At 42.8% G+C, this 17,347-nt stretch overlaps 2 protein-coding genes across 5 annotated transcripts in view; one reads left to right on the top strand and one right to left on the bottom strand.

Annotated features, from left to right (window-relative positions):
• LOC117223333 (uncharacterized) overlaps positions 1-17,347 on the top strand; it is a 60,735-nt gene that overhangs the window by 13,638 nt on the left and 29,750 nt on the right. The gene's annotated exons all lie outside the window — the stretch shown is intronic.
• The window catches only part of LOC117223336 (uncharacterized), a 48,696-nt gene that overhangs the window by 10,409 nt on the left and 20,940 nt on the right, over positions 1-17,347 (bottom strand). For both annotated transcript variants that reach the window (XR_004490908.2, XM_033475569.2), the window contains exon 3: positions 10,172-10,628. Coding sequence is in view for 1 of the 2 variants with exons in the window: in XM_033475569.2 (XP_033331460.2) it covers positions 10,172-10,628 (457 nt within the window). In the remaining variant the exon portion in view is untranslated. The remainder of the gene's footprint in view (positions 1-10,171; positions 10,629-17,347) is intronic.

Below are 17,347 nucleotides of genomic sequence, written 5' to 3'. Positions count from 1 at the left end.
TCTCTATTATTTATTGATTTATCGAATAATTTAATAATAAATTAAATAATATATAAATTTAAATATTATAATAATATAATATAAATAATATAAATATAATATAAAAGAAATTATATTATATTATTATATTAGCCTTAAAAAAGTTATATTGCGTTTCAAAAGATGTCCGAACGTTATTGGGAGCAACTGTAGAACAGCGTTCGAATTCGATTATCGCGGAAGGGACAATATATTCGTGTTCCAATAGAAGGTACGAGATGAGAGCTATGGAGAAATTATGGCAAATTCGAACGGAATCGCCACGATACCAACTGGGATTGCGCGCAAGTAGGTCTCGGCGCGTGATTACGCGCCTTCGACGCGCCTCTTCGAGCGAGATTAGATATTTTTGGGACGATTCGAGTGCCTTCTCGTTGAGATTCTCGGGCTGTGCTTTCTATGCAAACACTTGGCCAAGAGGACGGACACACACACACTGTTCCCCTTGTTTTTCGTTCGTCGGCGACGCTTCGATAGTCCTGGACTGTCTGTCGCGCGGCCATTTTTCGTTCCCAATTTTTCCATTTTTCCAACCAATAAGCGATTCTTCATGATAGCGCGATCTTTCTCGTATCGTCGAACGTTTGAGAATCTTAACTAAAAGGTTAAATACGCGTGGTGTACACGTGAAATTCGTATGCACGTACTTCGGTACATGTCATCTTAACGCTATGCCGTCCGGTGGCACCACGCTGGTGCCATGCAAAAGCTATCTGTTGTATGCCGGTGGTACCACTTTGGTGCCATTTCAAAAAATTGAAATAACATTTGAACTATATTTCTTGGGTGTTAAAAGGCAGCAAACTAACTATAGCTTATTTAACCAAGAATTAAGTACGACAATTCTTGGATGACATATCGTAATTTTAGGAATTTATATTACCGCCATCTTCGAAATTTTTTTGTTAAATCTAGAATTTCCAAGCTATTATGGCGGCGTCGAACCAAAGAATCATATCTAAGATCTGCGGACGGCATAGTGTTAAGAACACGTATACCCGTGAGTTACTTCGCGTACATATGTATATTTAAATGCACGCGTAAACGAGTTACGCAAGGAGTGGGACAGCTGACGCATGCATTTAAACGTATTAATTAGTATTTAAATGCACGTGAAATAATTCACAGGTGGTGCACGTGTCCTTGTTATGACACGTACCGAACTACAGTAAAGTCTCCGTAATTCACGCTCAGATTGTGCAGAAAAATGGACAATTTGGGAAGGGGAGATACGATTATTCGAGTCTTGCGATTCGTTTTTATAGTTACGAATTGTGTCAACAACCAGAAAAGTGAGCTGCAAGGCTATTATTATAGTTACGAATTGTCAACAACCATAAAAGCGAGCTGCAAGGCTATATTATTGTCCATAAAAATGGACAATTTGGGAAGAAGAGATACGATTACTCAAGCCTTGCGGTTAATTTTCTATAGTTACCGAACAACTCTGTGAACAACAATTATAAAAACGAGCTGCAAGGCTATTATTATAGTTACGAATTGTCAACAACCATAAAAGCGAGCTGCGAGGCTACATTATTGTCCATAAAAATGGACAATTTGGGAAGAGGAGATACGATTACTCGAGTCTTGCGGTTAATTTTCTATAGTTGCCGAACAACTCTATAAAGAACAATTATAAAAACGAGCCGCAAGGCTCGAATAATCGTATCTCCTCTTCCCAAATTGTCCATTTTTCTGCACAATTTGGGCGTCAATTGGAGAGGGAGAGACATTACTGTACGCGTGTGTACAAAGTGTACGTACACGTGTAATTTTTAATACACGTACGAAACCACACGATCTCTGCATAAAATCAAACCTGAACTTTTACCAAAGCGAGCAGGGGGCGGGTCAACGCCGTGAGTAATAAACGAGGAAAGAATGGTGTGTGCGGGGTGGGTGTGTGCTAAGGGTGAGCTCGTGACGTGACGTTTCGCGATCTCGATCCGGCAAACCAGAGTCCGGTGTTTTAACTAAAACCCTTGCTCGATCTGCTCGGTTCCAATTAGCGTCGAGGAACTGGGACGTTGCGTGCTCGCGGATAATAAGTATTTAGCACTCCGCCACGGCTTGGCTCGGGCCGGCTCGGGCCGGGGCCGGGGCTGCGACTGCGGCTGCGGCTGCGGTCGCCATTCGCCGCTCGCGGCAAGTATGACCCCGTGTGGAAGAGACGGTGAACCATAATTACAGAAACGATAGCAGGATTCTAACTCGGACCGAGGTTACGCAAGCCTCTGCCTCGACTTAGGGGGCTCATATTTTCGAGCAGATAAACGAGCCCAGATATTCTCCGCTACATTTACATATTTTGTCCAAGCCGCTCACCGGTGTCTGTTAAATCGAAAATCTTTTTTTTTCGACGAGAAAATGGTCGAGCTCGTCTTCGCTACTACTTGTGTCACGAGACTCATTCGTGTTCGAACGTTTTGTCATTGTTCTAATAAAAAATACGAATAAATACATAGGTTGAAAATTTCTAATCGTTATTACTAACTCGCAAGATGATATTTACCAAAAAAAACTTTTACCAAACAATTTATTTACCAAGAGAAGAATCACTTTTCCGATTTTCTCACTCGTTAGATCTATCTATACCGCTCGACGCTTCGAACCAGACCGAGTTCAGCTTTGAAAATCTTTTCCTCCAGATTTTATGATTATAAATCTCACTGTACAGTGCGTGCTACGTTCGCATACCGATCTTTCTTCTACAATCTTGCCTTATCGCTCTTTTCAAATGGCGCCTTCGAAGTGCTCGGACCGTCGTGAGCACGCCTCTCGCGTTCTCGTCAAAATCCGCTGACATTTCTTGTATATAGCTTGGTAATTTTAACATATTTTGATTTGATTTCTTGCGCCGTTTCAAGAGAAAACTTCAGAGAAACATGCATGTCTGAAAAAGTTGCGCTGAAATAACTCGATTCCCCGTGATCGCTAATAAACTTGAATGTCCCACGAGAGGGGACATCCGAGCGATATGCTAGAATTACGATGTCCCATGAGAGGGGACAACAGAGTGCAAAGGGTTAAAGTTCTTGTTCGTCGCGGAGTCGAGCGATTCACGAGCCGCGCTCGCCGACGATCGAGACGGTGCCATTGGAACCGTTCCTAACGTGGAAACGAGGTGCCGATATAGAGTCGCGAGAACGAACGGCGGGCGGATCGTTCGTTTTTACGAGCTTCTAGGCTCCTCCTCGGTTCCCGCTCGTCGATAAAAACTGTAACAATCCTGACCCGACGAGAAGACGGCGAATAATTAGCAGTTTTCGGGAGCGAGGACGAGGTAACGGGATCGATAAAACGAAAATGCGACACGTGAAATGAGAAATGTGAATTCTGGAACGCTCCGAACGATTCCCAATTCGATGAAACCCGGACACGGATTCGTTTTCTACTATCGGGATGCTCGCATTAATATTCGGACACCTTTTAACACGGGATAACCTTTTTTCAAATCGAACTAGTCCCTGTAAAATCTCAAAAATATGAAAATCGTTTCGTCCACTTTCAATGCTAGAACCGCCAGCCGAAAACGACTGGACAATATTAAAATAATACTTAATAATAACATAATAATAATAATAATAATAATTTATTCATGTATACGAGTACAAAAACTCTTCGTTGCAGAAGAAGTTAGTAACAAATAGAAAGATTTTATGCAGTAATCGCATAAGTACAAATAAGGAGAAAAAAAAAGAAAATTCTCGAATATTTCACATTTTGCCTAAAAACACGAGGCGTTCTACGAAATGCTTGCATTTAATGCTACTACGGCTAAATACAGTAATTTCTGCCAGAAATGTTCGGAGGTCGGAATTGAAAAACCGGTAGATCTGAGAATACCGAGTCGCGATTCTTCGAGTCTCGCGGCTCGTTTTTATAGAAACTCGGGGCAGTCGGCAAAAAATGCAGCAGCCAGCATGCCGGTGTACGTTAATGTGAACACATAGTAATTCAAGAATAAAAACGATGATTTAACTTTTTCATTTCTAATTTTTTGCCACGATTCGAAGGCAATTCGGAGGCCACGTGACACGATTCGAAGGCAATTCGGAGGCCACGTGTCACGATTCGACGGACGCGTACCTAATACCTAGCACGTACCTCGTAGTTCCGCGGTTTTTCTTACCTGACTCGCACCCAAATAGACCATTTTATCTTGTCTTTCGGGAATTCGCGTCGCGTGCCGCATCACACGCTTGACCGCTCCCTCGATCCTTAGCACAGACGCAGCAATAAATTACAGTCGTAGGACTCGCGCGGGGAAATTCGCAGCAACCCAAAGTTTGGCATTTCCGGGAGAAATTACTGTGTTATAATAAATATCCTAAAAAGTTTCCATAAATCCAATCTTGTAATTTCTATAAAACAGTGTACATTAGTCGCGTTTAGGACTGGGTAATTTTAATGTTAAACAAGCTATTCTGCTTTAAAAGCTGTCCGAATGTTAACGCGAATCACTATAGCTATAGGGAACAGTGTTTTAATTTCTGTTGACGGTCATATCAATCGACTGTAGATTATATTTCGCTGCGGCTTCGGCGGCATACGCGTAGGAACTTTATACCGGTACGATTTTGATACCGATATTATTCCAGCGAAACTGTACCGTAACCGATATAATACCGAGATATAATATAATATAATAATATAATAAAATAATATAATAATATAATAAAAATGAAAATAAAAATATAATAAAATAATATAACAAAAAATTTCGATTTCTATAAGGGTTGCGAAGCTCGAAAATCACTGCGGATCCCTGCGGATCCCTGCGTACGTATCTCGGCGTCGATACAATCGGCTACGATCTGCAAATTACGTTCTCCATATTTCCTCTGTAATCGAAGAAAAATAAAATCCACGGAGATTCCGGTACAAAATGGTGGCTGCTCGTGGCTTACGCCGCGTTCTCTTCTTATCCGTTGGATCGCAAAAGTGCGGAGGGTCGAAAGTCGGAGTAGAAAAGACGAACGAAATACGGCGTTGGCGAACTTCTCGCATAATTTTCGCGAACTTTGTTTTCGTGTTCGGGGAGCGTTTCGTGGAAAAAGGGGAACGCAGGAAATAGCTTTTTGTCGCGCGGAGACAGGACGGGACGGGACCAGCCGGAGTTAGTTCCGTAATCAGGAGATTTCTGGCGTGCTCGCGCGGTTCGTCGTAGATGGACGTCGTTCGATAAACGTTGATTAAGGTCGACCCTCGGCTGGCTTTCTTTCCTAGTCCTTTCTGTCGCAGTTTATCGGCTTCGCAGTCGATAACGCTCGCACGATCGGGGCGAACAGATCGGATTAACGAACGAAGTTAAACGGGAAATAACGCGAACGCGGGCGAAACAATTACACCGTACGTTTCGTCGTTCCACGACGAACAATTAGACCGCCGATATTTTCGGCAAGCTCCACCGAAGTCCGCGAGATCCGCGCGAAACGAAGCGGGGGAGGGTTGAGTGCGCGGGGGTTGATCCGAACCTCGACCGAAAAATCTCGATCGCGTCGATCGCGTTGCGCAAATTCCGTCACGCGAATCCCCGCGGAGAAAAATCTGTTTATCGGTTGGAGAACCGGGAAGCTCGTTTGCTCCACTTCCGAAGTAATCTCGCGAATTCTAATTGGCGCCACGGCGCGACGAATCCGGAACGAACGCGTTTGCGAATTGGCATACTTAAACTTCGAGCGTTTCCGCGCCGCATATGCATGCACAGACTAGGCGAAATACAAATTCGAAAGTATGCATTAGGTGTACAAATTAGAGTTCTCGGTCTTCTTTCAGCAAGCTTCGATATTTATTTAGAAGAAAAAAAACATGAGCGACATTTTAATCAGGAACACGATCTCCCTCTGCATTTATACATATTTGCCATCTCTCGGACAAATGTCAGCACGCCTTCGCGAAAGAAAGATGGCGGCGTAATTTCGTTACGGTGAAATCATCTATCGTCCAACGTTCTGAAGCGGGCATCCATATCAGACGATGTCGTAGCGACCTGTGTAAATTTCATTTTTTCTTTCGATCTAATTGAGTTTATTTGTATAGACGGGTAAACATCCATTTTTACAATACAGAACGGAAACATATTAACAAACACGCTATCGTCGAGAAGGGTGTTAAAATATCTTTCTAAAAATTTACTTTTACAAATTTTCTAATATATGTATATTTGTAGGAAATCCCCTTCGATATTCTAAACATCCTCGTTGTATACTTGCTATTAAATCTAATCAATATCAAAATGTTACTCTTGAAAATATTGAATATTCTCTAAAATTCAGATTTTTCTCAACCTCCGTGTAAGTAAAGGTCGACCCGTGACTCGCAGATAGTGTGCTAAGACTGACAGAGAATCAGCGAAACAGTAGTTTAGGTAATCAGTTTACGCAAACTTGTAAACTTGTAACGAATAAATGATAGTCCGACGGAGTCAGGTCTGAACTATACGCCGCACACGGCAAAACTTTCCGTCCCATCGCATCGATGAGAACTTCTCGGTCTCTTTTGTGTCTCACTTCCCGCGATCCGTGTCCGTGCGCGTCATTTTTTGCACGGACTGTACGATACCACTTCCTCTCCCGAGACAGAACAAACCAAATCCGTTGCTACGTCAGCGATTTTTCTGCGGCTCTCATGGATTCCTCCGTCGACACAGTTTTCACCGATAGAATTTCATCGACGACGACTTTAGCCGACGACAGTACAATAATTTACAGTAATTTACAGTAATCTACAGTCGATCGATATCACCGTGAACACGAATTAGAACACTATTCCCTACAGTTACAGTGATTCGCGTTAACATTCGGACAGCTTTTAAAGCAGAATAGCTTGTTTAACATTAAAATTACCCAGTCCTAAACGCGACTAATGTACACTGTTTTATAGAAATTACAAGATTGGATTTATGTAAACTTTTTAGGATATTTATTATAACACAGTAATTTCTCCCGGAAATGCCAAACTTTGGGTTGCTGTGAATTTCCCCGCGCGAGTCCTACGACTATGTAATTTATTGCTACGTCTGTGCTAAGGATCGAGGAAGCGATCAAGCGTGTGATGCGGCACGCGACGCGAATTCCCGAAAGACAAGACAAAATGGTCTATTTGGGTGCGAGTCAGGTAAGAAAAACCGCGGAACTACGAGATACGTGCTAGGTATTAGGTACGCGTCCGTCGAATCGTGGCACGTGGTCTCCGAATTGCCTTCGAATCGTGTCACGTGGCCTTCGAATTGCCTTCGAATCGTATCATGTGGCCTTCGAATTGCCTTCGAATCGTGTCACGTGGCCTCCGAATTGCCTTCGAATCGTGGCAAAAAATTAGAAATGAAAAAGTTAAATCATCGTTTTTATTCTTGAATTACTATGTGTTCACATTAACGTACACCGGCATGCTGGCTGCTGCATTTTTTGCCGACTGCCCCGAGTTTCTATAAAAACGAGCCGCGAGACCCGAAGAATCGCGACTCGGTATTCTCAGATCTGCCGGTTTCAATTCCGATCTCCGAACATTTCTGGCAGAAATTACTGTATTTAGCCGTAGTAGCATTAAATGCAAGCATTTCGTAGAACGCCTCGCGTTTTTAGGCAAAATGTGAAATATTCGAGAATTTTCTTTCTTTTTCTCCTTATTTGTACTTATGCGATTATTGTATAAAATCTCTCTATTTGTTACTAACTTCTTCTGCAACAGTTTTCCTACTCGTACACGTGAATAAATTATTATTATTATTATTGTTATTATTATTATCATTATTATTATTATGTTATTATTAAGAATTATTTTAATATTGTACGTAGTTTTCCTAGGCATTGTCTGGCTTAGGTCTGGTGTAGGTCATTATTGAAATAGGTCACGTGTCGTTGTCGGTCAAAGTCGTTGTCGATGAGGTCTGGTTTCGATGAAAATTGTGTCGGAGAAGTCTGCGCTGTGATAATCCATGGGATCCCGTTTTTCCTTTCATTCCAAACGCGAATAATATATGAGCGTTATAATATATAATATATAATATATAATATATAATATAATTCTAATAATATATATATTCTATAATATAATAATAATAATATATATATTCTATAATATAGAATAATATATAAACGCTTATATGAGCGTTTGGGACAAAAATCATAATTTCGAAGCTAATCAAATTTCGACCAAAATGTCTTAATAATTTGTCAAAGAAAACACAGAAATGCATCGATTTGCATAAAAAAAAAATTATATATAACTTCATAAAAAATATTGTTGTCACCTTTATTTTGTATCGTATAAAAACTTTTATACAGATTTCAACATAATTTGTTGTTAACTTTTGTTTGAAAGATCTTTTTTCATTAATTTTGCCTTTGTGCCGGAAAATTCGTGGCGATCGTTTCGCATATATGGCTTCCAGATATACGGTTTTGGTTATGGCTAAATATTTTGTTAAACAACCCTGAAGACCGCGACTTTCCGCAAAAAAAAGTTTATATAATATCAAAATATACTATCTAACCAATATGTCGGAACAGGGATCCCAGGATATTTTTGTGCCGCTGTTTTTTCGTTTTTTAAAAACCTTATCCGAAGTTTAGGAAAAAATAAATCGAACTTAATTATTTCATTTCGGGTCAATTATTATATTGCATACAGGTATTATAAAATTTCTATAGATTAATTACACTACGTATAACCACTGACAATCATTTTCTATAAAGATTACTTCGTGAAGTGGCCTTTTTTTTTGTTCATCGAACAACGTGAACAAGCTACGTTGCGAACTAACGTGCTATTCGATCTTCTTAATATTCGCTCGGAGAACTCGCACTGAAATTAATCTCCTGCTGAATTTTGTCGATATCATTCTGTTCCTAAATACGATTATTTGAACATTCTAACACATCGTATAGACATAGTTTCGAATAGATACGGAAGCAGCGACTTTTCAGAATTTTATCCATTGACACGGGCCGCGCTGTGCGGCGTCGCGACAGTACAAACATCGCTGTTTATTCGAGGTTTTGATACGGTGCCGGGAACTGAGAATTTCGCGTTAATATTAGGTCATTAAATGCGAAATGTCCGATTGCCTAAAACATCAAGTTTTTTATCCGACGTTTCCGATATTTCACTTCGACCGTTCTTTGTTTTTTTTCTTTTTCGCAGCGAGAAGGGATGCGCCATCTGACTTTCAAACGCACTCCTTTGTTTTTAACCCCCTTTGCACTCGAGTGGCGACTCTGAGACACCACTGAAATTTGTTATATCACAGATTCTGAGATAATTTTTACATTAACAAAGTTTAGATTTTTAAAAATTGTTGAAAGCGTAACCGTTGTGCGAGTCGCAAGACTCGATTTCGCACGCATAAAATGCGCTTTGACATATAAAATGAAAATGCTATAAATCAGAAAAATTATTTTAGATTTACAGTTAAGATAGCATCAAGTGCAAAGGGTTAATATTCTATCGTATAGTCGTCCGAGGGTTAAATATCGCGAGCCATAGGTGAATAAAAAATCCGCGTTATTTTCGAACACGAGTTCCGTCTAACGAACTAATGCAGCGCAGATAAATCGAAATTGTTAACGAGATGTTCGGGGCAAGGATGTGGCTAATGAACGTACAGTACGTCGATACGGTTTGAAAAATTCCGATCCGGAGATTTTGTATAATACATACGAGCCGTTTATTTTGAAAGTGGCATAAGTCGCTTCACCGTAATGAAAAGTGGTGATTTTTTAATGTTTATACGAAATTATTTATACCGAGAAAAATATCAGTATCCTGAGACAACGAATACAAGTAAATCTTCTCGAAAGTTAGCATCCATATTTTGAAACGTGTTGAAACGCGAACCCTTAAATATATCGACTAGAAAACAAAGTGACTTATGCCACTTTCAAAATAAACGGCTCATATATCGAAAACGAACGACGCGGCCGACCTGAGAGCAAGGCCCGAGATACAATAAACCAAACCGTCGGTCTCAAAATCGGACATTTCCTGCTCGACGCGACGACCTAATGTTACAGCTGATTCGAAAGGGAGAGGGTGGGGGGCCGAGAATGAATTTGTCCAGCTACTAATTGAAACGGAGGGCGAGAAGAAGCGTTGGAAGCATGAAGAATAAGGAGCTCGGACCTACCGGAAGGGGTGAGAGCGTTGGGCAGGGTTGTCCGTCGAACGACGCTTCCGTTGTTGATTGGTTCCGGCGTGATCTGCAACGAGGAGGACGGAGCGAGGGTCGTGGCGGACGGGGGCGGCTCCCGGAGCAGCCGTATCTTCTGTATCATCTCCCTGATCTCGTACCGCAGGATCCCGAGGAAGCAGAGCTTGGCGAACGCGACCACGCAGAAGCCGAGGATGAAGAGCAGGTCCGCGGTTTTCCTGAGCCATCCGACCAGGGACTCGTCGCAGCCCCTCGCGTACGGCTGCTGGCAGGTGTCGGTCGCGTTACCGCTGGGCCCGCAGCAGGTCTGCGGCCAGGGCCGATTGTTCCCGGCCCCGGCAAAGTCTCTGGGACCGACCACCCCGCAGCACGCGAACTCCTTCTGCAAACGGTCCCACTGCTCGCTGAACCGCAGATCCCTGCCGTATTCGGCCTGCGCCGCAAATAGACACACCGCTATAAATAACACTGGCGGCCGCGCGGTGTCGAGGAACTGCGAAGAGCTTCCACTTCGAAACATTATTGATTTCGGGCTTAAGGAAACTTAGCCGCGACTGCCTCCACCTGCCGCGTGCTACGGCGGCGGAGCCGATACTTTTTGCTTCGGTTCGACTCGCCTTCGTTCGATCCGCTAAATGCCAACAGGTTCCCCGACGATCCCCGCGGAATATCTCGGGGCCAAAGCGCAAACTGCTCGGAGCTTGCCGCTAACCCGCGCGCGGCGGACTCGTGTCCGAGACGGAAAGGTTTCCCTTGTTCTCGTTTTAACGAGAAGCCTCGTGAATTATGGAAGGCGTTAACGAAGATTCGACACGGGACCGGCCGCGAACGATCCCGCGATCGCGACAGCGACCGCGGCGAGACGAACGGACCGCCCCCGACCCTACGGTCCTACATTCGGGTCGATTATATACGGAGGGTGGGGGGGAGCGCCGGGTGCACGCACATTTTCCGTCGATTATGCGATCGACCCAGATAAGAACGAGGCTAAGAATAATGACTGCGGATACGGGAAGAGGAACGAGGTGAACCGGGCCAGGGGTTGCCATTGTAATCTCCCTGACACTGATTTCTCGCCGCGATCCTGGATCGCGGGGGGGAAGTCCGACGAGCCCTTCCTTCTCCTCTCTGCAAACGTCATCCTTCAACGTTCGAACAAAGAACTTCCGAGAGACGGCCGATAGGCCCGGAAATTACATCGAAAGGCTGGCCCGAGGATAACGTTTCCTTCTCTCCGAGAGAAATTATTCGAGTGTAATTCGTTGTCGCATTGTCTATCGCGTAGCACGATTTCGCTCGCTTCCAGTCCCGACCGAACCCCCGCGATCTTTCGAGCTGAAATATCTCGTGCTCGACTTTTCTATCAGCATCGATGGCAAGTAGCATCTGTGGCGAAATTTCAGCTCCGTTCGAATCGAATGCCGTCGAATGTCGTCCACTCGAAATCGTATACACAGGGTGTACGTGAAATGGGTGAACGAGCCTCGGCGTCGGCTTCCGAACGGTGCCTCGGAGAACATTTTTGTAAAGGAAAAAGTTGCTTCGAATGGCCCGAGGAACCCGCCACTTTCGGATTGCGAGACATTTGTGGGACACCCTGTATATACAGTATCAGACTCTGTACAGTACACATCGGACACTGCCGTCCAGAGAAATAGCCTCGCGCAGAATTCAGCCGTACCTAAAAGGTTAACGGTGTTGGACGTCGCGAGACAACGCGATGAAAAACGCGACCCGACTCGGCCCGGCTCCGCGAGCCGTTAAACGCGGAATAAGTGGCTCGTTTTGGCAATCAGCGTGACGGTAATGTCGCGACGAACCGCGACCGCGCGCTGCACATCTTGTGCCGAAACATGCGATGCATCGACTCGACGCGATCCGAGCCAAAGCCGATCGAGCACGTCGCTCCTCCGACACCGTTATCGATTTATAGCCGATTCCGTTTCTCTTTTCGTTGTTCCGGCTTCCGGCACGGAGACAGAGAAACACGATCGGGGAGACAACTTTCCGCTCTTTTACGGGCTTGGAACACCGTCGTGCCTCGGATACGTTATACCGCGCGGAATTATTTACGAGCCTGTTCAATCAAAGTTTCGCGTCGGCTTCCAAGTCGCGCCGCTTCTTCGAGATCTCTGTTGGAACTCGTGGCGAAAGGGGAGGCTCGAGATCGCTTTCGAGATGCGCCCGCGCCGCATCCGAACGAACGGTTTCGAATCGATGGTCGATCATCGTCGAGTTTCGTCAGCGTCGCGGTGGTAGTGGAGTCGGTGCGTTTTTGGGCACGATTAACTTTATGTTTAACGAATAAGACATGCGCAATTTTTTTATTCGAAAATAAGCATAGGAAAGAGGTAAAAACGTGTTTTCATTCAAAAATAAATACAATAGAGGAATAAAAAAAATGTTTTTATTCAAGAAGAAACAAGGTAAAAAAGTAAAGAAATGTTTTTATTCAAGAAGAAACAAGGTAAAAAAGTAAAGAAATGTTTTTATTCAAGAAGAAACAAGGTAAAAAAGTGAAGAAATGTTTTTATTCAAGAAGAAACAAGGTAAAAAAGTAAAGAAATGTTTTTATTCAAGAAGAAACAAAATAAACGAATAAAAAATTGTTTTCATTCGAGAAGAAACAAAATAAAAGAATGAAGAAATGTTTGTATTCGAGAAGAAACAAAATAAAAGAATGAAGAAATGTTTTTATTCAAAAAGAAACGAAATAAAAGACTAAACAGATTTCTTGTTCGAAGATAAACAGAATAAGAAAATTGTTTTATTAAGAAATAAACGAAATAAAAGAATAAAATAATATAGTACGTCTTATTCGCTAAATATAAAGTTAATAAAAGTTAATAAAACGAACCAAAGGCACAGCAATTGGTCTCATCCTGCAGTAACCGGCTCCACAACGTTGCCTGTCTATCTTGAACGTTCAACATTTAATCCACCGAACCCGGTCGAATTGTACTCAGCATGGCTGAGAAATCAAAATTCGAGCAAAGTTCTTCGACGATCCCCAACAATTTTTTTTTATAGTTGTTGTCAATCGGTAATTATACAAACGAGTCACGCGAGGCTCGAATAAATCGTATCTCCTTTCCCGAGATTGTCAATTGTTTCGTGCACAATCTAAGCGTCGATTAGGGAGAATTTACGGCACCAGAGATGATATCTTCGGTCTAGTGATAGCGCACGATTTTAATCGGACGGAACCGAGCGGCAGCGGGTCCCGAGCTCCCCCGTTTCCACGCCTCCTCGGAAAATAGAATTTCGAGGGAAAAATCGACCATGCCAGTTACGGAACAGGCCAATAAATAAGGACGGAAGCGGCGGGAGCCGAGCAGAATGACCGACGCGTTGCTCGTCGGTCGCGGAGAGGAGAGAAATCACAGTTCCGTTGGTGTTCGGGGCTGGGAAGAATCGCGGAGGCGTGGCCGGGGGTCTTATCGCGGAGTAACATTCAATGGAGTATCGACCAGCAAAAAGGACAGGTTCGTGTCGCGATTCCGGGGGGAACCGTGGACCGCGTCCAACTTCTATTAGCTTGTATTAGTACGTGTCCGATCGGGTTCGCCGCCGGGAAACGCTGCCGTATCGTAAACGGGACCCTGTTCACCGAGCTCCTCGTTCCTCCCCTGTTCGACAACTTTTCACTGCGCTCCAGCGATTCGAGAACTCCCTGGAAAAAGGAACGGCCGGTTTTTACGCGCGCGTTTTTTTAGGTTCGTTCCCATTGTCGCCGTTTTTCGTTCGAATCCCTCGGGAACATTCCATTGGGTTGGCAACTAAGTAATCGCCGATTCCAGTCATAGATGTTTCTCGCTCCCATTTTTATGATATCCGTGAATGTTATATTATAAAATTATTATTATTATTATTACTATGTTATGTTCCGTGAATCTACTATTAAAATGGCAGTAGCATCCGAAATTTAGCTCCGTTCGAATCGTATGCGTCGATGTTATCTACTCGAAATCGTATACACAGGGTGTCCCCGAAATAGGTGAACGAACTTCGGTGTCGTATTCTTCGCCCCTAAGGACGAGAAAAGGTTGTACATAAGCGTAGTTCCAGAAACTCTTTGCCTTCGAGATGCATAAATACTTTTCGTTTGGCAGATTTGATCTCAAAGATTTGTAACTTACACGAAGCATTTACGTTTTATAGACTGTCGAATACGTTCAAAACCTTCTGGCGTACGCATTTCGAATTTTCTCACACATCATCGATGCTATCGATTACCTTACTATGGCGAACGGCGAGTGAGAGGCGACAGTCGGTGTTTATGTTAGATCTTATTATCTCTAACATTGTTCAACGTACTGTTTTATGAGAAAGTCCCTGAAGCGGTGGCGCAAATTATTTTTCCGTGGACTCGAAGTTTGCTCGATCAATTCGTACATTCTCCACGAACATGTAAAAAGGCAGAGAAACGAACAGCCAGTTACACGTTTGAACTTTCGCAAAATTTTGATCGACAAATCGCGAGGAGATTTTCGTCAACCACGAGATAGAGCTTCAAGTTCGATGGCCAACTCTGACGAAATTCGTATTACTGGCGCAAAGAAAGATTGCAAAGTTTGTTCCAGTCGAAACAAACCAGAGGGAAGACATGAGACGACCTATCTCTATGATGCATGTCCAGATAAACCAAGAATGCATCTTGGTCGATGTTTTATAAACTATCGCACCGAACGAAACTACAAATGATAATTTTTGTAAAATTATATCCATAAAAGTGTGAATATAGATAAACCAACGAGTATTGTACCATATAAGACACTCGACGTATTTGCAAAAATCACCTCGTCCTGCTACCTGACTCTGCCGAAAAAGTCGTCGTCCGCTAAGGGTTAAACTTCTCATTCCAAGTAAAAAGAAACTTTTTATTTCATTGAACAAATCGGCAATTACTTAGTTGCCAATCCAATATTTCTCCGACAGAGCTCGTTTCTCGCGACAGGACTCTCTCTTTCTCTCTCTCTCTCTCTCTCTCGATCTCTGACTTTCTCTCTCTTTCTCTCTCTCTCTTTCTCTCTCTCTCTCTTTCTATCTCGATCTCCGACTCTCCCTCTCTCTCTCTCGATCACCGACTTCTCTCTCTCTCTCTCTCTCTCTCTCTCTCTCTCTCTCTCTCTCTCTCTCTCTCTCTCTCTCTGCCTGTATCCGGACACGGGAATGCTTGAAACAACATTTCAAACGTGTCCGTCAATAACGTCAACGTTATTTGCAATGCTGTTTCAAACAACACGGTGTCTTATTTCATCATTATTTCCATGGCTGCGATCCTTTTTCTTTCGTCGAACAACGTTAGCCGAGATATTATTTCAAACGATTCGCTATTTTACTTCGCAATAATTTCGGATAATTGCGAGATGCTTCTTGGAAATTGTACGGCGATCTAATTATTAGCCCCGAGTCTGGTTTGTTCTGACACCCGCGCTGACATTTCTGCGAAGATAAAAGTACCGATCTGACTGTGCTAAAATGATAATCCGATAATGAGACACATTTTTCTGAAGGATAACACTCCCCTGTCGCGTTCTGCACCGGTGGAACCATTATTTTATAAGCCTGCTAATTCTTTTAAAATTCCACCTCTTATGTAACAAAGCATTTTCCCGATGGTATCGCCAATCAACCAGTCAGCTGGTGCGATCGATTTGAAAAATGTACGCGTACCTGTTATAATATAGTTGCGATGGAACGATCATTTCGTTTCTTCATTTTCGTGCTAACATTTATTTATTTATTTATTTCACTTTAACCGGTTAGCTGTTTTTGACGAGTATACGTAACACAAAATGCTGCCGTTTCTTCGCGACGAGTGTACTCGTCAAAAAAGACAAACAGCCAACGTGTTAAATAATTAGATGAACCAACGAACCAGCAAACAAACAAATAAATAATTAAAATTATTAAATAATTAAATTAAATAAATAAATTGCACGCAGATTATTCTTTCCCGGCGGAGAGTACGGATTTTGGCATTTTCGATCGACAATCGCAGAAGCGTTCAGGGAAACAGAATAGAAAAACGGCTTTCCGACGAAAACGATCGTCGGCGAATGCTCGAGGATCCGAGCAGATTCAGGGCGAGACACGGTTCGGATCGGAAGTTTCCGGGCTCTGCTCCGAGGAACGTGGATTTTCGTGCGATCGCGAACGCGATGCTCGGCTTACGCGGAGTCTCGCGCGCACGCGGTAACACGTAATCGGTTCGACACGGATTCGTAGCGTCGTCGCTGGTCGCAGGCAACGATCCTCCGGCTTCTCGATCGAACGGATGAGCGTTTGGATAGGTCTCGATCCCCGCAATTTTCAATCTCATAATAATTTGAACGGCCTCGCCGAGCACTGGTTGGCTGACCGAACGACGCGCGGAGCTATAGTTTGCGCGACGGTATGAATAATATTCGTGCCGTAGTCGGCGTACAGTAGCTCTGCCGACTATTTATAAACGAGTGTGCAGATATTTATGTATTTCCTGTGGCAACTTTGCGCCGCGTTACTTTTCTTCCGCCGATGTCTTACACACCGCTTGGCATTTAAGCTCGCGCGATACTCGCGCGTACACCGAGACGACTCGAGCGAATCGATTCGCGGTACGATTCGCACCTCGAGCAGACACCGCGGATCCAAGATTTTCAGGATCGCTCCGAAGCCGATCGATCGTCGACCGACAAGAGACCGGGCGATCGTGTGCCGGTTACTGTGCCGGACTGACCAATTGCTGTTGTGCCTTATTTTCGGACATAACACCCCTAATTCTTTTACATTTCTCTGTTATATTCTTTTTCTTTTATCTCTTCTCCCAACGGCTCTGCTTGTGCGTCCGATAAAATCTATCGTCTATCACATTTTCCCGCACCATACACTTTTACTATATTTATTATATATATATATATATATATATATATATATATATATATATATGATATTTTACTATATTTATTATATATATATAATATTTCACTATATTTATCATATATATAATATTTTACTATATTTATCATATATATATATATAATATTTTACTATATTTATCATATATATATAATATTTTACTATATTTATCATATATATATATATAATATTTTACTATATTTATTATATATATACATATATATATATATATATATATATATATATTATTTT

Source organism: Megalopta genalis, chromosome 10, assembly GCF_051020955.1.
Source record: "Megalopta genalis isolate 19385.01 chromosome 10, iyMegGena1_principal, whole genome shotgun sequence".
NCBI classification, from domain to species: domain Eukaryota; kingdom Metazoa; phylum Arthropoda; class Insecta; order Hymenoptera; family Halictidae; genus Megalopta; species Megalopta genalis.
The sequence above is the reverse complement of the archived record's forward strand: the minus strand, read 5'-3'. Positions and strand labels throughout refer to the sequence as shown.